At 44.5% G+C, this 25,271-nt stretch overlaps 1 protein-coding gene across 1 annotated transcript in view; it reads left to right on the forward strand.

Moving 5' to 3' along the window:
• MYO7B (myosin VIIB) overlaps positions 1-25,271 on the forward strand; it is a gene marked incomplete at its 3' end in the record, with an annotated part of 37,534 nt that overhangs the window by 6,845 nt on the left and 5,418 nt on the right. The window contains exons 9-34 of the mRNA XM_009873102.1: positions 931-1,007; positions 1,320-1,439; positions 1,642-1,784; positions 3,048-3,258; positions 3,857-3,992; positions 4,220-4,380; positions 5,382-5,432; positions 7,219-7,356; positions 8,861-9,013; positions 9,532-9,630; positions 10,143-10,237; positions 11,784-11,868; positions 12,850-13,068; positions 13,688-13,789; positions 14,343-14,519; positions 15,256-15,465; positions 16,352-16,519; positions 16,790-16,870; positions 17,535-17,662; positions 19,189-19,315; positions 20,743-20,862; positions 21,677-21,850; positions 22,838-23,065; positions 23,482-23,649; positions 24,256-24,373; positions 24,464-24,590. Coding sequence (XP_009871404.1) covers positions 931-1,007; positions 1,320-1,439; positions 1,642-1,784; positions 3,048-3,258; positions 3,857-3,992; positions 4,220-4,380; positions 5,382-5,432; positions 7,219-7,356; positions 8,861-9,013; positions 9,532-9,630; positions 10,143-10,237; positions 11,784-11,868; positions 12,850-13,068; positions 13,688-13,789; positions 14,343-14,519; positions 15,256-15,465; positions 16,352-16,519; positions 16,790-16,870; positions 17,535-17,662; positions 19,189-19,315; positions 20,743-20,862; positions 21,677-21,850; positions 22,838-23,065; positions 23,482-23,649; positions 24,256-24,373; positions 24,464-24,590 — 3,616 coding nt within the window. The remainder of the gene's footprint in view (positions 1-930; positions 1,008-1,319; positions 1,440-1,641; positions 1,785-3,047; positions 3,259-3,856; positions 3,993-4,219; positions 4,381-5,381; positions 5,433-7,218; positions 7,357-8,860; positions 9,014-9,531; positions 9,631-10,142; positions 10,238-11,783; positions 11,869-12,849; positions 13,069-13,687; positions 13,790-14,342; positions 14,520-15,255; positions 15,466-16,351; positions 16,520-16,789; positions 16,871-17,534; positions 17,663-19,188; positions 19,316-20,742; positions 20,863-21,676; positions 21,851-22,837; positions 23,066-23,481; positions 23,650-24,255; positions 24,374-24,463; positions 24,591-25,271) is intronic.

Below are 25,271 nucleotides of genomic sequence, written 5' to 3' on the forward strand. Positions count from 1 at the left end.
TTGGCCTTTCCTCTGACTCGATGGTAAAGGGCTAAAGGTGCTGCCTGCTTCCATCTGTATGGAGGAGGTCGTGCTGCTCTGCCCTGTATAAAGAGGTGAACAGGGCTGGAAGGGCAGGCAGATAAGCACCATGAAATTCTGGTTTGTGACTCCCCTGCCTAATGTGTTGAAAAACATAATCTTAGTATTTTGTCACGCTGTCAGGTTTCCATGGTTATTAATGGCCCTTATCATGCTAATTGAAACAAAAGCTAAAGTAATGCCATGTTACACTTGCAAACTGTTGTGCTGTGCAAGCCAGAGAACACAATGTTTGCTGTGGAGATGATAGCAGTCCCTCTCCTTGCTAGGTTTGGTGAACACTCACCTGCAGAAGCGGGCTTCTGCCATGGCACAGGCACAGCACAAGACACCCACCAGTGGGATGCCAGAAGCTCTCACATTTTAGAAAAGCACTCCTTCTCACTTTGTGATACAGAGGGCCCAATACAGTGATGACAGCTGGATTACTCTCTGGAGTAATGCTGGCTGCTAAAATGAGGGATTTCCCTCATTCCCTTTCACTGTCTGAATTTCCCACAAGCAAGATACCTGGAAGAAAATTATTTCCAGAAACACATTTTCTCAATTCAAATACCACTTTCCCAAATCCCCAGTAGTTGCTGTTTAAAATTAATAACCATGTCAGTTTTGCCGCTATTTTTTGCCTTATGTTCTGGAGTCATAAGGGCCCTGTACGTCCCTGGATCCCTGCATAATATCAGGACTCTCCTTAGTAAAATCATCAAACCTGAGAGTTTCAGCAGAGAACTTAGTGCCTTGCCACATTCCCAGAGCTGCAGGGTTACAGAAATCTGGCTGCAGTAACAGCACAGCCCCCCACCATAGCAGAAATGACTCACCCTGGGATTGACTGTTTCCTCTTTGTAGCGGCTGTGTACGACAACTTGGACTGCTCTGATGTGATGGACTCACCACATTTTTCAATCGCAACCAAACTGCTTGAGGTAAAGGACTCTCATCTTCTCCTACCAGTTCCTTCCATCACCCTTGCTCCCTGAGCACACTGACAAAGCATGTCTCTGTGGAGCGTTTATGGATGGATGCACATATGATGGGCACGTCCCCTTCTTCCTCCTGACACCCCAGTGGTGCTGCTGCAGATGTCTCTCTGAGCTAGAAAATCTTTAACTGGGACAGCAGGCTGCCAGTGCATGCTGATGGACAGGCAGTTTGTCATGGCCTTCTTCCTGAGACAGATCTTGCTGGATCTCCTTTATCCACCTGGAATGACCAGGTTGTCATAACTGTTCCTTCAGGTGGACTCTAGTGAACTCCAGAACAGCCTCACGAACCTCTCCATCATAGTCCGAGGAGAAAGTGTGTCCAGGCCTCTGAACATAGTTCAAGCTGCAGATGGGAGGGATGCCTTTGTGAAGGTACTGATGCTTTCATCTTCTCTCTTTAAAGACTGGGGATGCTTTCAGAGCTGTCTGTCCTACTAGTTGAGGAGTCTTACACGGCAAACATTCACCCAGAGGGCTCCAGTCATGACAGCATTGTAGCAGCACAATAGCAAGCAGTAAGCTATGTCCAGAGACTGTAAGGGTGGGCTGTAATTCCTCTTTAATTTTTTCTCAGGGTATATATGGACGGATTTTCCTATGGATAGTGAACAAGATCAACTCAGCCATTTTCAACCCGACTTCTCAGAAGCCGAAAAACAGACGTCAGTCCATTGGGCTGTTGGACATTTTTGGGTTTGAAAATTTCAACAACAACAGGTAGGAGGCTCTAAATTCCTTTCCACTGGGAAGCTGAAAAGCAGCTGATGTAAAGGGAAAGAATGAAAAAACAGACACATGTTCTTTCATTATCAACCCAATTCTCAGAAAAGCAGTGAAACTTCTATTGCTGAATTTTCCCAGTGATGATTGTGCACAGATTCTATTTTTCTTCAGTCTTGGTCATATTTCTGCATCCTTTCCCAAGCTTCGTTTTAGTGCAGCCATTGCACATGTCTTCCAAAACCTCAGGAATTTTCTCAGAGGACATGGCTATAAAGCTGCTATGAGCAGGCAGCCACTATGTGAGGATGTGGTGTGTATCCCCCTGTCTCTGCCAAACTTTTTTTGTCCCATAGCATTTGCACAATGTCTCTTGGGATACATTTTGCATGTAGCACAAAGGAGGCTATGTTGTGTTTCCCATTTCTGCTCATGCTCCCATCTTGCTCAGTGTTCTCCTGTCCCTTTTTTGAGGCTGCTTCATTTCTCTACTCTTAAGAAGAGGTCAGCAAAATAGCTGGGCAGTATACCATTGTCCCAGTGCTACCTCTCCTGGGGGTTTCAGCCCCAAAGTACCATTTCTGTTTGCCCTTCTCTACAGGGGCAGCAGTTCTGTCAGTGGTACGGTACCATATCGTCAGTATTCCACAAACCATCAGCACATATTCTGCAGTCTTTTCCAATCCATTTCAACTGATGCATCTCACTTGTTTTCAGTGAGATGATAATATTCCTCACTGACTTTTGGAACACAGTTTAGGATCTGTTCAACCCATCTTCTGTGTTCTCTCCCAAGGCTGCAATCCACATGGGGCCTCACTGTGGTGAGCACTCCACAGCCACACACAATTTGCCACGGCAATCACTAGGTAATGAAACTCAAGTGCATCGTTAAGGAATAACCAACAAAAGAAGTGGTAGTACCAGTGCAAGTAAAAATACATCACACACTCACGTGGTCAAGCTATTGTCACAGTTATACGCTCTCCTTTTTCTCTAGAGTTTCTTGAAACACATACAAGATCTTTCCTTACTTACTCAGCGACAGTCAGTCACCAGTTGGTTCATTTCTGCTTATATTTATCACAGCAGAAAGTGCATCCCTAATATTGCTAAGACTGACAGCACGCAGTGGTCGTTATCATTAACACTGTGGAATATAGCACATTTCTGTATGTATTTAATACATATAAGCAAATACCATAGAGTCGTGCAGCACTGTCCAGGAATGACCTGAGTTCCCATCTTGTCCTTCCCCAGCTTTGAGCAGCTCTGCATTAACATCGCCAATGAGCACCTTCAGCAATTCTTCGTGCACCATGTCTTCAAGCTGGAGCAAGAGGAATACCGTGCGGAGCACATTGCCTGGAACAGCATTGACTTCACTGATAATAGCCAGGCTCTGGAAGTCATTGCAGTCAAGCCTATGAATATCATCTCCCTCATTGATGAAGAGAGCAAGTTCCCAAAGGTAAATGTCTGGTTTCACTTGTAATGCCTGGCTTTGCTCATAACTCACAGGTAATGCTTGGCTTTACACACAGAAAAGTGCAGAAGTGGCTTTTAGATACATTATGAGAGGCAATGTCTTCTTCCTATAGATGTTTCTTCTAAATTAGCTCACTATACAAATGCTTCACTCTCTGCTCCCCCTGGTACCTCGCTGGTGAAACTTTTAGAGCTGTTCCAGACAGAGAAGGGAGCAGTCTATATCATTTTATTAGGGCTTCTTGGGAAATCTTTGAATTTGCCTATTGTTTGAGTATTGGTCTGCTGTTGGTTTGGGCTGCAGCTTGCTCGCTCTTCTTCTTGAAGAGAGGAAGGTACTAAAATACCAGGCCTTAAGCTCTGGTGGTGTGTTCTGTCCTGATGCTTGAGAGCAGGGTGTGTGTAAAAGGGAAGATATTTCTGGCACTACCTTCCTCCAGATCTACCACGTAAATAAGAGACAAAATTCAGAATTTGAACACTATCTCTGACCAGCACTTCTATTTGTTTGCTGAGCACAGGCCAGTGCTGCAGGGAATCTGCTTAACTGTCCTTTTTATTTTTCCTATATTTGTTTCTAGGGCACAGATGCCACCATGCTTGTCAAAATCAATTCCCTCCATGGCAAAAGTAAAGTCTACATCCCACCTAAGAGTGTCCATGACACCAAGTTCGGCATCAATCACTTTGCTGGGGTTGTGTTTTATGAATCAAAAGGTGAGTCTGTTTCTGCTGGATAGAGAGGGTGAAGAGAAGGGCATGACCTGCCCCAGGTGCATGGCACTGCAGGGTAGTGTTGGTCTGAAGTCAGATCAAGAGATCAGAAGGATTACTCTAAACTAATTTGCAAATTACTGTAAATGAAGTGGATTTTAGCTAGACAGAGTGGTGCTACAGCCAGCAGGCTGCAGAGGTGACGAGCTGATTTTGTTTCCATCCTGTAGATTTCCTGGAGAAGAATCGGGACACACTGAGTGCTAATGTAATGCAAGTTGTTCATTCCTCCAAAAACAAATTCCTGAGAGAGATTTTCCATGTGGAAACAACCCCACCTAGTCTGGGACGTGGGACCATCCGACATCTTGGAGCTGACCAGGCCTACAAGGTTGGCTTACTGGCACTGGGTCACAGAAACAGCTAATTTCTCCTCCCTTTCGTAACGCTCTGGCTGTTCATGACCTCCTCTTCCTTTTGCTCTGTCTCTGCAAATCCCCAACCCTTTCATTCAACTCATTTCTGCAAAGGAGTCTGCAGGAAAAGTCAGGGTTTGGTGTTCCTGCTCTAAACAAGAGTAATGTCAGCCCAGGTCTGCATCCCTGGACATCTGTGTGGCCATGTCTGCAGGCCATCACAGAAGCATGAGTTGTCCTACCTCCCCACAGGTCATCAACTGGGTGCGTTTTCCTGGATATCCATACTGTATCCACATCACCAGGATGGGTGTAAATTAGTAGGAGGAAACTCTAGTTCAAAAATTCACTGGAATGCAACAAGGCACCAACTAGAGACCCTTCTGCAAAGCCAGTACCAAAACCAGTAGCTAAACTGCTGCCACACTGCACACGTCACCAGTCTGCTGGGACCAGAGCACCAAAGGTTCTGACTGGGCAACTGGCAGGTGGGTCCTGGCCTTTTCCTTCTGAGAGGCTGGCCCAAAGGAGCAAATAGTTGTGCTGTCCCAGAAGGATACTCTGTCTCCTGTGCCTAGTGAAGCAGGCATACACGATCTTGCTGCTCAGCATTTTGCTGTAACTTTAGCTCTCCCTCCTGACCCAGAGGTTTTGTGACAAAGTTCATGATAGCTGTCACAGAATCATCTGTGCCTACTGGTGTAGGGAGCCTTGTCCTGTGCCTAGTGAAAATGAGATTTTAAATCACAGTGGACTGGAAACAGCAAGTTCTCTGCCCTGCTGCAACTTTCACATACCTTGATTTCTGAGCATTTAACTATGCAGTGTCATCATTGCATGAAGGTACTTTTGCTGTCACTGTTTATATATTTGAGTTCTCCTGTCAGGGTACAGAACAAACAGTCAGCTTGCTATCTTACCTGTTATCTGTCTGTTCTCCTGGCATTGTTTTCTGATCCTGTCCTTTCTTCTTCAGTCTTTATCCCATTGTGGCTTTCTGCTGTCCAGAACATCTGGCCATGGACAGGTAAACATCCTGGGGGAGAAGAATGTCAGAAGTGGTACAAGCAGCAACAAAGAACTGGCTTAGCATCTCTTAAATGCTCTGAATACCTTCAGGTTAAATATCAGGTCTATCTATATTGCTCTAATGTTTTTGTCTCCATAAATAAGGTTGGGTTTTTTACAAAAACACTTTTCCTTACGTTTAGAAAGTACAGCAGCATTTCAAGAAAGGAGATACTAAATGCGGGTGACTGCCTGTTTCAAAATGCATAGAAGTAAGATGAAATACCCCTATTAATTTTAAATAGGTTGAGCCACCATTGGGAAGCCTAAGAAGCAGAAAAAGAATAGTGAATGAAATACCAGAAAAAACTTTGCTGTTCTGAGGTCTCAGAGTTGCTCTCCTGACACACCAGGGGAGAAAAATCACCACCATCTCAACAACAAATTCAGCTTTAGCAATGTTATACCTGTGAGATCATGAGGGCCTGGGCTTCAGACTTGCGTGGCCATCCCAGTGATTTACTGATACAGCAGAAAGGCCTCCAAGATCCAGGAGTGCCAACTGCTCTTAACTCTTACACAGCTTAGACATGCATGTGCTGTTGTTATACCCACTTCAAACAGATGCACGGTACCTCTAAGATGCATCAGAGCTGCTAGAAGACATTCCCAGAGCTGTTTTCCAAAGGCAGGAGTGTCTGGTCGCTGGAGGGCAGCATTGCCCTGCAGCTAGAGCAGCAGGTGGCAACTTGGGCATTAAAAAGGACACTTTAAACGTAAGAACCAGCAGCATGAGGTACCGTAAAGACCACAGAAGTCAGGGGAGCCACTGGACTTTAAATTATTTACTTGGGAAAAAACCACAAAACCCACAACCCACTAAAAAAACCCAAACCAAGCAAACTAGCTGTACTGTGCTGCAATGATTAACTCCGTGCTAATGTTCTGTGCTCTGTGTGTAAAAGGCAAGTGGAGTCCTTTTGTGACTTGGAACCTGCACTGGTGTCACTGTAATTTAATGTGCTCTCAAAACATACTAGGAGATGGAAGCTTAGGCCTATTGTGATGATCTGTGTGAAAAAGACATAGGTGGAACTGTGCTTTCAGAAAAGCTGGGGAAGTCAGGACCTCGCTGCAGCCAAGTGCAATCCCTCAGGGTTACACTACTGCAGCAAAACTCAACGAAAGAGCAGCAAGACATAAGGCACTTTATATGCAGCCATAAATGGAGTAGCTCTTACCTTATCCTCCACTAAAAGTTTGACTTTTCACGGCTTACTGTACGGTTAATGGGCAAGGCGACGAGTCAACCTAATCACTAAGGAATGAGCTCTTCTGGATCTTTGGCATTCCTAGTGACCTCTGAGATGGCAGCAAAATGTCTGGCCTAGAGGTTATTACTGCTTTGGGAGCTGCTGTTTCTTGCCAGGCTTCCAGGCGCACACACGAGTAACAGCTTGGCACTCAGGTCCCACACTAAACGCAGCATCGGTTGGAAGAGACAGGCCTGAGTGTGCTCACATGGGCAGAATTGCTTCCGCTGGAGCCACTCCTGCTGCTACAGCTTAGTGCCCAAGTAGGTGAAAGTGCTCAGTGGGGTTTCTTTTCAAGAATAAACCCAAATTAATAGGATGCAGATGGCCAATTTAGTTCCCATTTAGGGTTTGTTTCACTTTTGTTTTGTTTGGGTTTTTTCTGGCATTTGTAACAGTAATACTGTTACATTTTACAAAATTACAAAGATTTATTTATTGGTCTTCTGACAGTGAATGATATATTAGTCAGCATGTGCTTACTCTTCCCAGGGTGCAGATACCACCAAACGGCTCTCTACTCTGGGAGGACAGTTCAAGCAATCCCTGGAAAAACTAATGAAAATCCTTGAGCAATGCCAGCCATACTTCATCCGCTGCATCAAGCCAAATGACTACAAGAAACCACTGGTAATGTTTTAATAATATGAGCTCTTGTACTCAGTAAACTTTTTAATGAGAAAAAGCTGGCAGTTGCTGTGTAGCATTTTATATCTGTACTTCAGCCAAGAAGAGCTGGAGTACAGGCTATTACTGCAATAGAAAGAGTGGTAAGATATAGCATTGTTAATTTACAAAAACATCTCTAAAAAGTGACATAGAGTAATAGATGGCAAAAAGGTACATAGGTGTATTCTTGAGAGGAGTTGTAAAAGTCTTTCCTATAAGGACAAAACTGGAGAGTTTCTAGGCCCTCAGCAAGGGAACAAATGGAAAACATTAGGATCCAACAACGATCATACTGTGAAATAGCTTGAGAGAGAGTAGGAGAGCTGTTGGTGTTTGGGAGAGGGTTGATCTAATTTAATCTGACACTACAGGAGAAGAGCTTTCTGCTCCACTCTAGTGAGACTCCAGCTGCAGTTCTGCATTCAGCTCTAGGACCCCCAGCGTAAGAAAGACATGGACCTGCTCAAGGAGATGCAGAGGAGAGCCACAAAGATGATCAGGAGGTTGGAGCACCTCCCCTGTGAGGACAGGCTGAGAGAGTTCAGCCTGGAGAAAAGAAGGTTCCGGGGAGACCTTATAGTGCCTTTCCAGTACTTAAAGGGGCATACAGGAAAGAAGGGGAGGAACCCTTACCAGGGAGTGTAGTGACAGGACAAGGGGCAATGGCTTTAAACTGAAAGAGGATAGATTTAGATATCAGGAAGAAATTTTTTACTGTGTGGGTGCTGAGATAGGGGAACAGGTTGCCCAGATAAGCTGTGGATGTCCCCTCCCTGGCAGTGTTCAAGGCCAGGTTGGACGGGGCTTGGAGCAACCTGGTCTGGTGGGAAGTGTCCCTGCCCATGGCCAGGGGGTTGGAACGAGATGATCTTTAAGCTCCTTTCCAACTCAAACCATCCCGTGACTCTGTGGACATGAGTGAGTTTGTCATCAAGATGCTTGGCCGGAACTCGGGAGATCACAACCCAGTTCTACACTAAAACCTTGCCTGGTGCTGGTCAAGTGAGTTAATAATTTTTAAAGTACTGCATGTGGCTTAGTAAGCCTATTTTTAATCTGCATTACAAGAAACTAGCAGCATGCTTGCTGTATTTTGCATGGCTATGCCCAAAGGGCCTCAGTTTCTACTGCAGATATACACACCTGAAAAATACTATGAACAAGACATTGTTCTTCTGAAACTGCAGTTCTAGAATAGAAAATGCTTGCTATAGCCAGACTGAAGTTAATGGTCTGTTTCCACTGCTCATGAACACAAATTTGAAAACCCTTTGGAGGGACTTGTTTATGGCTGCAGTGAGTTAATTTAGTGCATTAAAGAAATAACAAGTAAAATTTTAAAAAAGCATAGCAGGCCATTTTGCAGGCCCTCTGAGGTTGGAGGTTAATAGACATGTTTTGAGGAATGCTGCATGTGTGGCTTCTTTCCATGCTAAGTCTCCTCCTTGTCTGCTTTCCCTCTCAGTTGTTCGACCGGGAGCTGTGTATCAAACAGCTGCGATATTCAGGGATGATGGAGACCATTCAGATCAGGAAAGCTGGCTATCCAATTCGCTACAGCTTTGAGGAGTTCTTTGAGAGATACAGAGTTCTCCTGCCATGGTCTCTTCGAGAACAGGTGTGTATGCAAAAACTTGGTTTAAGGCTAATCTAACTTCCCCTCACGAGGCTTTAGCCTTCCCTCAGTACAAAGTTCATGGATTATTGCTGGCACAGTTGAGAGAGCTGTCATCACGGGAACTGCAGCTAAATACGTACATACTCACTTGGACCTCAGCTGAAATGGTAGAGGTGCTTTTACGTCCAGCTATCCTTGACCTGCTCCACAAAGACATCCCAGTCAGGGAGGCATCCCTGTTGCCCTCAGATATTTCTTTTCTGTAATCACACACTTCTGAGGTCTCTGTGATCTTCCTTGCACTTGAACTTCGGAATGTTTGGCTGTGCAGTCATGATCCCCTTTTCTTGATCATTTGAGCTGAACCACTTTCATTCATTATACTGAGAGCCAGAGGTCTGTATGCCTCATGTGTTTCAGTTCTTCACCCTTTGAATTGCAGGGCAATAGATCCTTATATAGTACAGGTGCTGTGTTTCATAACAAAGCCTTAACATGATGATGCTTTTGCACATCAGCTGAAGAATGATGCTCGACAGAGCTGTATCAGCATCTCCGAAGCAGTGCTGGGCAAGGATAACAGCTGGCAGGCTGGAAGGACCAAGATATTCCTTAAAGTAAGTAAAAAGGACAGTTTATTATCTCTTCCCTTGAAAAACTGGGTGCTTCACAGTGTAGCTGACCTGCTTGTGCGAGAGTGGTGACCAAGAAGGAATGGCTTCTCTTATAAACTCTCTCTTGAATCTGAGGCTCGATCTTTTCTCCTGAAGGCCAAGTAATTTAATGGGCACAGCTTGGTGAAGGAGAAGCTGATCCTGCTCCTGTGCAACATCTCTCCTTAAGCCTTGAGCATAAAAAAGAACTGGATACCAACACACTGTTACAGGGGACCTTGCCTATAGCATACACCCAGCTAACCACAGTCTTACTGCAGGCATATTCTCCATTTGTTTATGGCTGTAGCCAGACATGGTGCGGTCAGATGGTGTGTGCTCGTCCTACTGCAGTTCCAGAAATGCATTTTAAATCACATCTTGCACTACCTCCTACTGATTTTGAGTCTCTTTCAGACCTTGTGTCCAGTTTTCAGAAGTTGCTCAGCTGGCATATCCACGCTTTCTTTTAACAGGATCATCACGATACAGTATTGGAGGTGCAACGCCAAAATATACTCACAGATAAGGTTCTTCTTATCCAGAAGGTGATGAGAGGATTGAAGGACAGGTCAGTGATCTTACAGAAGGGAATTTGCTTTGCTTTGAAGCTGTAATCTTTGTGGTGCAGTTTAACACACGCTGTGAAGCACTTCTGCGTCTGAAGTGTATCAATCCATACTTGCCACTAGCCTTAAATTCAGTGTTTGTTGTATAAAAGTGCACAGTGTGTCTGTTTTGCACTAAGATTTGTTCTGGCTCAGTTTCTTTATTGTCACGATGCTTTTCAAAATGTCACGTTGTGGCACATGCAGCTTGTATGAAGAGGAAGGGCTGGAAGGATTATTTGCACTTAATGTTTCTAGTAAAAAGTAGGCATTTGGAAAGCAGGAAACACCCATGAAATCTATGTCCTTCTCGGAGCTACAAAAGCTCCCATATTTAGGATGATACTTGATACAATACATAGAAAAGAATCAGATAGAAACTAACTATTCCTTCACTTTGCCAAAGATGCACAGTTCTGGCATTTTGTCTGGTCTAGTTCGAAATATCTTCAGAAGTTAAATTTAGCCACTGTCAGGTAAACGTTTTCCTCATTAAATGCTTTTAATCTTGTATCTCCCAACCAGAACCATGACATAGGACTGAATTTTGGTTTGATTTAGAAATATTCCTGACAGGAGAGAAGAAAGAACTAAAAAGCATGACACAAATGCCCCAAAACTTCCTCCCCTTTTTTTTTTTTTTCAAACTCTGCCTGCTATCTAACAGAGTATCACCTCTCCCTGAAAGCCTCACCTCACTTTTATTTTTAAACCGCAAGAGCTATGTACCACTTCTGACAGCCATAGCGTGACAGCTTTTATGATGGCAAGTTCATCTTGCTCAGATGGGTTCCTAGTCCTGGCAGTTAGGACACTGGGGAGCAGTGTCACCACACACTGCTTGTCAGATGGAGAAATGAACTTATCCAGGCTTGGTGCGAGGGTTTTTTAAGTTCTTACAGAGCTCTCCTACCATAGCAAGGAATTTGGTCTGCAAGTTGCTATGACTATTTTTACAGCATAAAGGGCAAAGTCAGCTCAGATGTATCAAGGTGGATTAGTAATACTTTCATCTCATCCTTTCTACTAGTAAATGGATAGCAAATAGGAAAACATTTTGTGAGCTCAACTGATTCATGGTTGCTGCTTCACAGCAGAATGAGCTGAGCCTAGGCAAAGTCTCCTAGGGCCTTTATTTACAGAAAAGGTCAGGCAAACCAGCCTATTCTGGTCTTTCCATCCTCATGGAGAACATGTAAGCAGACAAAATGTTTGCGAGGGGATCATTCTGAAGCATGTGGTACAAGCATCTGACCAGACTAATCTTTCTGCTGCAACATAATGCTTTTTTTGGGCTATTCAGAAGCAGGAAGAACCGCTCTCACTGAGCTTCCAACTTGCACTGGCACGATGTCTACTAGTAATTGAGCCGGCTCTGGCGTTCCTAGTCAGCAGACAAAGCTGTGATTAGACATCTCTTAAAAGGAAATAAAGTCATGTTATTCTGTATTGTTATGATAAGAAGCAGGAGAAATAACCTATTGTTTATCACCTCACCTGTCTGCTTAGGAAGCAGTTTCTGAAGCAGAGGAAGTCTGCTGTAGCCATTCAGTCAGCCTGGAGAGGCTACTGCTGCCGGAAGGATTTCAGAATGGTAAGATATATATAAATGTATATACATAAATATATATTTATAGATTTATGTGTGTGTTTATATCCTATACCCTGCCAGAATGAGTGGAGTATTAGAAATGAAGATACTCACAACTGAAGGGAGGAAAGGCAAGATGCAGGGTGTAAAGAAGAGTGTAAAATTCAAGAATGGCTCTGGAACCTCTCAGGGCTTGCTGAACCTGTGCTATTCCTGCTTTCCAGAAAAACAGTAGCCCAGCTAACCTCTGGCAGGCCTGGCTCCAGCGACTTGACATTATAAGTGATTCCACGCTTCTTCCAGTCAGAAGTCCAAGGCCAGCATTTATTCATCACTACTATCCTATGAGCAAAGTGTCTTCCATAACTGTTACAAGAAAACTGGAAATCTGTAAAAAAGTACCAGAAAAATCATTATATCGATCTCACATTATTAAAAATATTGGCTGATCTTCTATAGATGGTGGGTTTTCTGGAAAGCTACACCATGTCAGGGGCACTCATGTATTTTGTCTTCATTTGGCAGGGATTATTGTTATATATCTCATACATCCTATTCATGAGGGGCCAGTTTCAGTCAGAAACAATTCCTGTCTGAAGAACCAGGCTTTTGTCCTCCACTCTGCCTCATCTTCCTCTGCTGCTTCTCCTGGGATTGCCCCCATCTGTCTCTCCAAGAATATTCCTTTTTCTTCCATTCACTTGGTTTCATTTCTGCTCTCTTCCTTCCTTTGTCATAATCCCAGGTTAACATTGTTGCTTCCTGGAGCCATTCCCTGGAACAGGTTCCCAGAAGAATTCCATAAAATCTAGTTTTAAAAGCCTGTTACTGGCAGAAAATAAAACATAAAGGGCAGTATCGCTTTATCTCCTCCCAGTGTCTTTATCTAGTTACTGAATTTTGCTGTCTTCTACTCATCCCAACTTACTCCCAGTCTAAATGGCTTTGTACCATAATCACTTCTTTCTTCTCCACCTCCTACAGGTTATGCTGGGTTTCGGGCGCCTGCAGGCACTCTACCGGAGCCGGCAGCTTGCTAAACAGTATGAAGCAACGCGGACTCATATCATCAGGCTTCAAGCCATGTGTCGTGGTTATCTAATGCGTCAAAAGATAGCAGAGCAGAAGAAGGCTGCATGTGTTATACAGGCATATGCAAGGGGCATGTTTGCTCGCCGGATCTACCAGAGGATGAAGCGAGAGGTATGCTCACAGACACCTTGCGAACGTGTTGTTTCTGTGAAGTTCTGATAGAGATTTAATGACCAGCAAGTGTTGCCATAGCATAGCACTGGATGTGGGTATTTATTTTTGGTTATTTTATTTTGAGCTCTTGTCAAGTATGAAAGCAGGGTTTTAAACAGACTGAACTTGCTCAAGTGTGCTTTCTGTGTTCACATCAAAACTTCACTGACAGAGCTGAAATGTTTTTGACAGAAGGGAGGAAAAGAGATAAGTCACTTCTGTAAGAGAAGATCAATTTCTACAGCAAAGCCTTAAAATTAGGGATCCATTCAAAAGGGAATTCTAATGCTGTGTGTCTTGGTATGTGCTGCCAGAGAAAATCCTGTACTTACTACCTTGATGGTCCATAGCACATAGGAGGCTTTTCTATTATTTCCTTTCCATATTAATGCTGTACAAACAGGACGAAGCCAGTCTGCAGACTTCTGCCTGTAGTCTTTTGCCTAAATTGTCTAATCTAGAACTGAGTCCCTGTTGGGATAAAGTCCTGGTGTGGACACCTTGTTAATGGCAGGAGGGAGCGGGCTCAGCAGTTGTGGAAACGGTCACAGAACAGTCCCATTTTCCACAGAACAAGTGCAAGACGGAAGCCAGGAATATCCGCTTGGAAGAAGAGAAACGTCTCATCCAAGTCCTCGGACCAGTGAAAGCAAGAGAAGAAGCAATGAGATTAGAAAAGGTAGGTATGCTGGGCAGAGGAACACTGAATGCTGTGTTCCTTGCCTGACAAGAGAGCCTGCCCAGCTTACAGCTGTGGACGTGCTCAACGATCTGAGCCCTGCTGTTTTAATAAAAAGCAGACATAGTTATAAAACTATTTGTAACAATGCTTTAGAAATGGGACAAGGCAAACATATGCACATTTCTCTTTGCAGTGTGGGCTGGCCCTTCAGCCAAACACGCACAATACTATTGCAGCCCCGTGACACAAAACATTTTTAATGGGGGTTTCTGCTGTTAGGAATTCTTTGAATTTCCTGTTTATCTCTTGTTGATAAAATTCTTGAAGAATTGCACATCTGTCTAGAAGGGCAGCTGTAAGAGCAAGGCCCTGCTGCTGCTGGTCTTTGTGACTGCCTAGCAGAAGCAACATTTGACTTGACATTCCAACACTGTGTTAGCAGAGCCGGACCTCAGTGTCATAACACTTTTGTAATAGTGCTTCATCATCACACCCATTCATTCTAGCAGAATGATGTTCCAGTCATGCCTAACCAGCTTCTGTGTTTAAGGAACACCTGGCTGCTCTGGAGAGAGAGGAGGCAGAAGCAAGACAGAGAAGGAATGTTCTTGACAATAAACCAACAAATCACGATGTTATCAGTGACCAAGAAATGGTGGACAAAATTTTTGGGTTTTTACCTTCTATGATCGGAGGCCAAGAAGGACAGGCTCCTCTGGGTTTTGAGGTACAAAGCTGCAGACTGGTAATGGGGTCATGGTCATCTCTTGTGTAAGTCTGTTGACTGTTGGAATTCCATCAGTGGTAAATTCTTTTTAATGAACTTCTGTACAGTGAAGGAATCACCTAAATTAGTTATCCAGACAATCTCTTTGGGATCAGATTTCAGAGGTCAGTTCCCAATAGTTTTTGGTCACATGCAGTTTGAGGACTATGTGTCTTCAGAAGCTACTGCACATTTGTTCCTCTGGCCCAGCAGACCCTCACCAAGTAGTGCCGTTCGTTCTCTGCGTTTTGGCACCAGTCGCACACTCTGCTTACGGTGCTCTCAGTGATTTTCTGGATGAAACAAGCTGGAAGTTCATGACCCAAGTTACTCCATGTTCTTAGAAACAAAATTTGAGATATACTGATCCTGACAGCTGCGGAGGATGGATAGGGAGAGATTGGCAGAGTAGAACGGGCTGAGTTAGTTCAGGATGTGAGCAATGAAATAACACCTGGATTTTCCATCAGCAATGTTCTTGCTGAAGACCAAGATGAGAAGGTCATATGGAATGGAGGCATCTCAGAAGAACAAGCTCTGAGTCCCAATGATCTCTTGTTAGCAGCTGGAAATGGCTTTGGGGTTAGATGGAAAGGCAAATTCTGAAGGATCTATAGCCAAGGGGAAAAAAAAAAGTGAAATAAGAATATCAGAGTACAGGGAAAGAAAATATACTTCTTGCTCATGTTCTGCACAGGACTTGGAAACAAAGCCTAATAAGCTGGATGAGGTGGACCTGGACATGGTGCCCATGAGTGTGGAGCTAGAAGAGGAAGCAGATGGCTTGGAAGAGTACACCTTCGCAAAGTTTGCAGCTACTTATTTCCAGGGGTCTTCTACACATACACACATCCGGAGACAGCTGCGGCAGCCATTACTCTACCATGATGACAGGGACAACATCCTGGTATCTTGCTCCTTGTTATTGTTGAATCTGCTCTCTCCACAGCCCTGGCTTCTGTAGCTTCCCTCATCCTTAGGTCTCCCTACCTCTGGCACAGCCCTGGGAACCAGAGACTTTAGAGCCAAGCAGATAGTCCTGAGCAGTTGTATGAAAGTAGTACATCCCATCATCATTTTTCTGGCACTTTGCAGGCAGGCACTTCATGCAGATACCTGCCCAGTATAAGATCTCTGGTGACATTTACTCTGCCTGAAGAGGGAACTCTGATGCTTGACTTCTCCATATACCCTTTGGAGACAAAAGTGGACTGGAGAGAAGAAGTATCAGACCTCACCCATCTCTCTGCTCTTGTCAGGGTTGCTGGTCTGTGAGTTAGGACAGAAGGAGGAGGCCCAGGCCTCCAATTTAGCTGCTGTACCATAGCGGGATTAAGGAGGGGAGGTTTTCCTGATGCCAAGTAGCCTTGCAGAATGAAGGATCCCATGCTGCAAAAACTTCAGTATTACTTGGCTTTCCAGTTCGGGGTGGGAGGGCCCCTGGAATAGTTCGCTCCACTGCTTATCTGTGCAGGTGGGTAAGTGCAGCCAAGGTTTGTCTCCCTCCAGCCACAGCACACCTGCAAGGTGCCAGTAAAGGGGATGGTGAGTGCTCGGCAATCACAGAGCAAATCTGACATTCCCACTAGAGCCACACCCTCTTCCTTTAGCATTAGAGTGTTGCAAATGTTGTTGTCACTTTGCCTGATGTGAAAGTAAACTCCTGGTGTAAATGGTGGGGGTAGGTGGGGTTTTTAACAACTTGAACTGGGTAAAGAAAGAAAATGCTCTTATCTAAACAGGCAGAAACTGGTTCTCTTGGCAGTGTCTGACTGTGCTTTCTGCCACTACAGGCTTCTCTAGTTGTGTGGGTTATCATCCTGAGGTTCATGGGGGACCTGCCGGAGCCAGCAATGTTTGCCAAGAATGCCACCACCAAGAGCAGCTCCGTGATGACACAGATATATGACACACTTGGTAGGAAAAATCAGATCCAGTTCAGGAATGACAGTCCAAATATGGTGAGAGGAGCAGACTCTGTATTTTCATTTGATTTCCTTGGTTTCTGTGCTGTTCTATCAAGAGTGAGAAAAGCAAAGGAACCCTCTCATGCTACTGCACTTGAAATGCCAAAAGTGCAAAAAGGCCCATAAGTCCCGGAAGGACACTGCAGCTTTTTCTGGCAGGAGGGGACAAAACAAAAGCATCTCCATTTGAGCATCTTTCTGTTCTTAATGAGTCATTCTTGCTGTGCATTAAAGTAATTTCCTATAATGTAATGTCTGTTGTAGAAAGAAAGCAGAAGGGAGAACAAGATTTCAAAGGGGATCTCTTCCCTGAAGCTGAAACGGTCATCCAAGTTGACGGGGAAGGTAAGAGGGGGAAATAAATGGCTTCCCCTAAGACTTCTTGCCTGGAACCCTGTCTTCACCTTCTGACAGATGTCATGTGACAGCAGCCTCCCAGCTGGGCACTTCTTCCCCTGCCCAACCAGTGCAGCCCTGGGTATGGGGTCTGGGGATTTTGTTATGGTGGTGTAGGGCTGTAGGCTGGACTTGATGATCTTAAGGTCCTTTCCAACTTTGATGTTTCTATGATTCTGTGGGATACCTGGTGCACTGTTCTTCTGAAACTATCCCCGTGTGCACTGCTGTCATTCATTCTCCGGCAGATTCACTCCATCCCTTCCTGCTGGAGAGTGACTCCTGAACATGGGGAACATTTTAGTATTGAGAACTGTTGGTATTACAGAACAGTTTGCCCAAAGCCCTGAGCAGACTGAGAACAGCAGGTGCTTAGGGCTGTACAGGACAGTATAAGAAAGTTCTCCTAGCCAGTAACGGTGCTGTAACACTGCATTTTATGAGTTAGTTTGAGAGGGAAGGGGGAGAAATATGGCCTATTCCTAACTGCTCCTGCACTGAGCAGAAGAAGTTTTAGCCAGAAAGAGAAGGAATGTCTTTCATTTCTGGGAGAACTGCCTGGTAAGAGGGGAGCTTTCTAGAACACACTGGGGTTCTGCTTGGTTTCTTTCAGGTGACAGACCAGCTGAGAAGTGGAGAAGAGGCTTTCCAAGAGGACAACTCAATCTCTGAGAGACCTATGTCCAACCTAGAAAAAGTGCACTTCATTATTGGCAATGCAATTCTGCGGCCTGCCATCAGGTAGAAATTTGCTCCTCAATTCTAGGATAAGGCACCCATGACATCTAGGAAATCCAGTCTCCCCTTTCCATGGTCCCAGGGCATCTTCCAAATGCTGGAAATGTCTCTGAGGACTCCTGACTGAAAGCCCAAGCTAGTCACATAGAACTGAGACCGTAGGCCACACAGCTCTTCTGGGGATGGTTCACCTTTATCAGAGAACAACTCCCTTACTGCCTTTTCTCACAGCTTCTTGTTGTAATTTAGATCAACTGCCTCCGTGTACGGCTTTCTGCATACCCCACAGATACGCAATGGGCCAGAGCTCAGGCCTGTGACTCAGTAACACCTGAAGGTGGAACACAGCCCTACTATGAGGGAGAAGAAACACTCAGAAGAATAAGAAATATGGAGTTGACGTACACTCAGTGTATGAGAGGTGTCACTAATCTCAGTTTCCCAATAGCCTGTTGTTGAGCCTTCAAGAGCTGTTTGAAGCTCTGGCTTGCTGTCAGCCACTAGGGGAAGAAATCCCGCTGATACGCAGTGCGGGGCTGGACCTTGGGCCAAGCCCGGTGTGAGGATAAGACAAAAGCTGGTTGGTTCTGATCAAACCCCATGAATTATTTCCTCAATTTTAGCTTATGCAGCACTTTTCTGTAGCAAGGCACATAGGCACAGGCCCTGCCTCAAGGGCTGCATTCCTTTCTATATAGTTGCTTTTTTTCAGTCAAGATGCTCCCTGAAGCAGATCATCGGCTGGCAAAACTTGCCTTCCATCAGCGTATCGTAACAGCCACAGGCTAAGTATCTACGCCCTCAGTCTGTGTTTCATCATGTGTCCTACCTGGGAACAAAAACCTCATCCACCTTGTGTCCTCACACATCAGAGTTGCCAAATGTGTCTTACAAGAGTGCAGAAAATATAAGATTATTTTTAAACAGGAGTTTTGTTTGTATGTGGATTTTTGCATGTTTCCCAAATGTCCTTGCTGCAGGCAACTGGTATTTTCAGAAGCTAACTCTGAAGTGCCCTTTCCGCCGTTCCTGTTCAAGGACTCACTCCAAGTTTACTAAAAATATAACATTAAGCAGGATGTCCCTGTATCCTTACCCCAAAATCCACATATGAGCAGACAGACAAGAGCCATGAGATACAAACCACATACTGTAGAGAACTTAGAGCAAGTTTCACATGTGGAGGGACAGCAATGATATTTCACAGCTGGATGACCCGGCAGTTGTCATCCCTGCAGGGTTCCCCTGCCGGTCACAGGAGGTAATCCAGCATGGGAACGGCACTCGAACTGCCTCAGTAACAAGGGGTGGCAAAGGGCACAAAGTGTGCCTAGAGTCTTTTCCTGCCCAAGCCAATGACACCGTTATCTCCCGGTGCACGTTACAGGTGGTCTCTTAACTAAGGTGGTTAAACCTAGCTCAGATCTACTTCATCGTGCTGCAGTCATGCCAAACTTGCAGTGAAAACGTAGCCAAAGACAGCTCAGAGAGTGAATCACTATCTGTTGCTCTCACATGTTTTCTTACAGAGATGAGATTTATTGCCAGATTTGCAAACAACTCACTGAAAACAGCAACAGGAGCAGCTATGCTCGAGGCTGGATCCTTCTGTCACTCTGCCTTGGTTGCTTTCCTCCTTCAGACACATTTGTGAAGGTACACTGCTAACCTTTCCTACAGCAGCTTAAATGCCTTAGCTGGTCTGGTTTCTTGTGTATTTTGATGTTTTGACACAGATAGCCACATAAACTGTTTGGCTGCCATGGCAGCTGGTGCTGTGATTTCAGCAGAAACTATCTCATCTCATACGCTTATCTGGGAATTTAAATAAATGATTGCTGTACTCATACGAAATTCTTTTCCATTACATGTCATACAAATTGGATTCTGTTGTTGATCACAGCCCTCATTTTGCAAATCTGTAATCTGCAAAGAATCTGGCAAATTTTAACCTCCCCAAATCTGCCTTTCCTACATTTAAAGGGTGTCTCCAGTTACAATACTAGTGATTAAATATATTGAGGAGGCCAATATAAAATCACCTCCCGTATTTTGCCGGTTCTTGCCGTACATTTCCAAGCCCTGCAAAATCCAATAGAGATTTCGGCTTTTTCATCATTTGTTAATTTCCAAATTTAAATGGATGATGAATTCACTTCACCACAGGAAAAAAAACCAAACAACAAAACCAAACCAAGCTGAGGCTCCAAATTGACATCAGCCTTCCTTCTAGATCTTAGAGGCAAACAGAATCCATAAATATGCCTGAATCTTCAGCCTTGCTTTACTGACACCCTAGCTCAAATGATTAATCTAATCATAAGTGCTGCTAAATGGACTTGGAACAAGCCAGATCCAAGCCATAGACATATTTTGGCACCAGTCTTCATCTAAAGCCTGTGAACCATTCAAAACTCATGAAAGACATGACCCTACTCTATCTCTAGAAATACTCTTAAACATTAAAATAACCAGGTGACTGGCCTATGCTTGCACTAAGTATCTAAATACTAGTCCATGCTTACACCATGTCATCCAAGATATCAGAACCATACAAACTCCAAAAGCTCAGTTTATCCAATCCTTCTTTTCCAATGCCCAATCATAATTGCAGACTTCAACTGCTGATGTTGTCAGAGAACTTAGTAAAACTAAAAGTAACCATCGTCATCAGTCCTGCATTATCATAGAATCTATGATTCTATGATTAGCCCTCTTCCCAGCATTATTGTTCATACAGAACGTCACAAGACTTCAGACTCTTCAACTGGAAACACTAATCCTTGTTCTAACCTCATCAAAAGAAAAAAATCTCCACTGTCTAATATTTATTGTGTAGACAGACATGGTGAATAGACTGACACAAGTCTTCCTCTTTAGACTAAAAGCTCTGCAGAATGAGGAAAACCTTGGTGTTTCAAAACTCCTGTTTCAAAACACTAATTCCAATGGTAACCTTTAGCAGTTTCTAGTGAAATGTAAGCTGACTGATCACTCTAACCTAGTATATCAACTGCAGAAGGTTTCTAATGTTTTATAAGGATTAGTGTTTGCTCACTCTTTCTTATCCTCTGTGCATATAGTACCTGTTGAATTTCATCCACCATGGGCCCACAGGCTACGCACCATATTGTGCTGAACGTCTGAGACGTACCTATGTCAACGGAGCACGGACTGAACCTCCGAGCTGGCTGGAACTTCAGGTAGTAACTCACTTTTTGCTTAATTATATTGATCTCTGTCATTTTATACTGGGTTGTGTTTACTAACCTGTGCTAACAGATCTTCCCAAGCCTAGTCGTGGAAATCAGTTGCACAAGGGGAGTGAAGACCAGCCGCCTTGGCCTGAGCAGCTTCTTAGGTACACCTCTTCTGGCTATTGAGTTAACTTAAATCCAGTGGAGGATGCAAGTTAAAAGCTGGAACACATGATCTGCAGGGAGATACCTCCATTCACTCAGTAGCCACAGGCCAGAACCACCCTCTGAGGGAAGCTCTTACTGTCATTTGTGGAAAGAGCTGAGCAGGACTTATCCTTTTAAAATGGCAGGAGCCCTGTATGACAGGGCTGTATCACCCTCCCCCTTCCTTTAAATGTCACCCTAGTAATTAGAAGTCACACACACACACACTTGTGCACACACCCCTTGCCCCTTCAAGTGACCCTGTTGCCTAACACGCATCTCCCTGCAGGCCATCTCCCCACTGATGTGTGTAAGGCTGTACCCAAAAGTCATCAGGCCAAAGAAGGCTCACAAATTTATTGCTCCACACCATTAGGTGATAATCAGCTCTGGGGATGAAAGAACTTAAGTCCGGTGGGGCTCCAGGGCTGTAATTTATGTTTAAGTCTCACCATGCATTGAAGAAACCGTGTGGGCATTGGAGATTCACTTAAAGGTTGTTGATTAGGGTGTACAGTGTGTGGAGATCTTAAATCTAAATGCCTTCTTCATTCTTCACAGAAAAGTAAGCTTTGCCCATAATTTATTTCTCTTATTTAACTTTGTCTTACAGGCAACAAAGCAGAAGAAACCCATTATGTTTAATGTCACCCTGATGAACGGTCAAAGCATCACCGTCCCTGCAGACTCCGCTTCCATTGCCAAAGAGATCTGTCAGTTCATAGCAGATAAAATCAAACTGAAGGATGTGTTTGGTTTTTCACTCTACATTGCTGTGTTTGATAAGGTAAAGTGTAGAAAGAGATAATGAGAGCTTCCTTGTGTTTCTGCGGAGTTGCTGCTATCCACCCAGCCTCACCAAGGACTCCCTCTGACTTCTGGAAGCACCTCCCTCCCAGCCCTGCCCTCAAACCAAATCAATTCTGGATCCCAGCTGAATCTCGGGACCTGATAATCTTATTCTGCCTTTCTGTTGATTAGCTACTTGGCAATTCCAGCCGCAGGCCTGTAAGGTTTCCTTTGCAAGGTCACATAATTGGGCAGTGTCCCTGCTTCCATGCATGGGCACTGCAGCACTAGGGTCTCCCCTCATATTCTAAGATCCCACCTGCTCACCCTGCATGTGGCACTGCAGAACTGCTGGAGCAGGGTCAAACTAGCAGGTTTCACACACCACAGGTCTCTGCTCAAAGACGTATTTTCCACCTGCATTGCTGCACGTTACTTGATTGTTCTGCCTCACAGTGCTGCTGATGCAGCCCCTACCATGTGGCATTGAAAGCCAAGGTCTTTGCCAGCTCTTGGCTCACATGCTGGCATTTTAGCCTCTCCTTCCCTTTTTTTCTGTTTTTTTTTTTACAGGAATGCAAACATACACAGCAACAAAGTAACAGACATACACAGTAATAGACATACACAGCAAGATGATATCTAGGTGCTCAGAGTTAGGCATCAACTAGCAAAGAAATTAATTCAGAGATGGCATTTTTGTTCAGCAACACGCATGCACGTGGTTAAGGGAATATACGGGGAATAAGCAGAGTACGAGGAGACAGAAGATTGCAAACCAGAGCAGCTTTGTCTTGACTTATTTTTCTCAATACCATCCCTGTGCATAAAAGTACACACATTTACCAAAGTACAACTAGCACATCCATCTGCTTACCTTTTTGAAGTTTTTCTTGTTGTCAGGAGACCACGAGCTTTGGGTTTGTTGTCTGTCCCTGAGATCCAAAGCAGCAACGCCTGTAAATGCAGCCTCCCTTTGTCCTAGGTCTGGTCGCTGGGTGGGGGACGAGATCACGTCCTGGATGCCATCTCTCAGTGCGAACAGCTAGCGAAGGAGCGGGGCACACATGAACGCAATGCACCCTGGCGACTCTACTTCCGGAAGGAAATCTTCACACCCTGGCACAATTCCCAGGAGGATCCTATCAGCACTGATCTCATTTACCACCAAGTCATTCGTGGCATCCGGTTTGGAGAGTACCGTTGTGAGAAGGTGAGTCTCCTTAACTCATCCTCCTAAAAAGACAAAAATGTATTGACATCTTGCACGTTAAAAAGTAGGAAGATGAAGGAAGTTTCTAGGGGCTGTGAACAACCCTCCTCACCTTAAGGAAAAATTCCTGTCTGGCAGCTGTAATTAATTCTGGGGTTTTTTTGCAACTTTCAGTTCATGTGGCAGCTGGAGGCATGTCTGGAGGCAATTTGGGTCCTTGTAAAATATCTTTGCTAACATTCTCTTTGATTCTATGATTGTGTGAGGTTCATCTCTCCTTTTGGTGGATGGCTGTCAAGAGCTAGCCAGACAAAAATGGAGAAAACCCCATTCCTAAATTGGCTTCAAGGTTGAACAAGGCTATTTGGCCTTTGTGATATCTTTCTAGGCCTCTTTTAATGGATTCATTGTTTCAGGAGGAGGATTTGGTGGAGCTAGGTGCAAAATATTGTTACATCCAGTTTGGAGATTCCATCCACAATGAACTTGTACAGAAGGTGCTCCATGACTGTATCCCAGTGAAACAGCTGAAGTCCAAGCCCCTGGAAAAGTGGGTGAGCCTTATAACCTATGCACATGCTAAGGTAAGAGGTTTGTCTGGCACTGGTGGGTAACCGCTCTCGAGCACCAGCTTATGCTTCTTTCACCATTTCCATTTATGAATAGTCCTTTGGGGGAACAAGGGAAAACATCTCAGTTTGTATATCCCAGATAGTAAATTAGGGCTGGGGGAGCAGAGAATCTTTCCACTCACTCTTCCATATAGGGCTCGGCAGCGGGGTCAGAATGAAAACAGTATATTTAAATCTCTGAATAGAGTATCTTCTAAAGCTCCCCATCTCCCATCTGAAAACTGAGTCAGGATGGGCGTGGGATGGAATATTGGCTTTGATCTGGAAATTGATTACCTTAATTATTTCCATGGCACCCAAACTGTGTTAGACTCTGAACAGATCAGTCAGTGGGGATTTGAGGAAAATTTGGAATCCACATGCCTGTAGGCAACCTCAGCTGCGTATGGCTTTTGCTCCTGGAGGCTGTTCTTGATTTGACTTTCTCCAGATACCCCTGGCACCAGTGACAGCAGAGGGCTGTTGGGAACCTCTGGGATCAGGTCTGCATTTTTTTGTCTTCAGATCATGCAAAACAAATTTTACTGAGAAAACCTTGGATATCTTTTTATACTGCAGGCCCCATACACACAGGACCGTCTCTCCCATCAGACTGTGAAGGAACAGCTTGTAGATTTTGCTCGCTTTCAGTGGCCTTTGCTTTTTTCCCGATTCTTTGAAGTCACTAAGTTTTCAGGTAATACCTAGAGCCTGGGAGTAGAGGACAGATATAAGATCAATAGAGGAGGACTTGTATAGCATTGATCAGTTTTTTCTGCATTTTCAGGTCCCAGCTTGCCCAAGAACCACTTTATTGTTGCTGTGAATTGGAAAGGTATCTGCTTCTTGGATGAGTCAGAAAAGCGGCTCCTTGAGTTGACCTTCCCAGAGATAACTGGCATCCACACCAACAGGTGAGTGCTCCAGAAAGACAAAACCTGAAGAAGTCATCTCTGCCAATAATCAGAAAGGGTCCTCCATGTAGGAGGGAGGTGTGCTTTCTCTGCCATCTGCCTAGGTGATTTGATCTGAGCCTGGAAAGGTGGTTTAGCCTAGGTCTGGGAAATGGAAAGGGACAAGTTCTGAGTGGCCTGTAAAGGAAATACTGGAATGGCTGAATCTGCCCAGATGGTGGAAGGAAGGATGATCCGGCCCAGTCATAACAGTATAAAGAAACACAGACATGCATCAAGGGAAGAATGGCCCAAATAACTAACTTAGTTAAGCCATCATCTGTTATGTATGCTGGGAGTTCACATACTTCTTAGGCGTGATGGACCCGAACAGGATAACTGAGGGAAAAATGGCTTGCTTAGGGCACACATCCTTGCATCAGGTCACTCAGAGAATAAGAACCTATGTACACAAAAAATACCTCTGTGGGGACTCTCACAGATTTAAGTAGTTGCCCAGTTACTCAAAAAGAAAGGTGTTCTTTTGTCTGTAATGAAGCACTTTTGTACAAAAACTGATAGAGTCCAGAGTGAACCTGAACCGCTTCAGTCCTCACACCTACCAGCTCATGAGAAGGCAAATCAAGAACTACCAACACTCACTGTAAGGAAGTGTAGGTGCCTTGGCTGCGATCACAGATG

This window comes from Apaloderma vittatum, unplaced genomic scaffold (assembly GCF_000703405.1).
Source record: "Apaloderma vittatum isolate BGI_N311 unplaced genomic scaffold, ASM70340v1 scaffold21897, whole genome shotgun sequence".
Classification (NCBI taxonomy): domain Eukaryota; kingdom Metazoa; phylum Chordata; class Aves; order Trogoniformes; family Trogonidae; genus Apaloderma; species Apaloderma vittatum.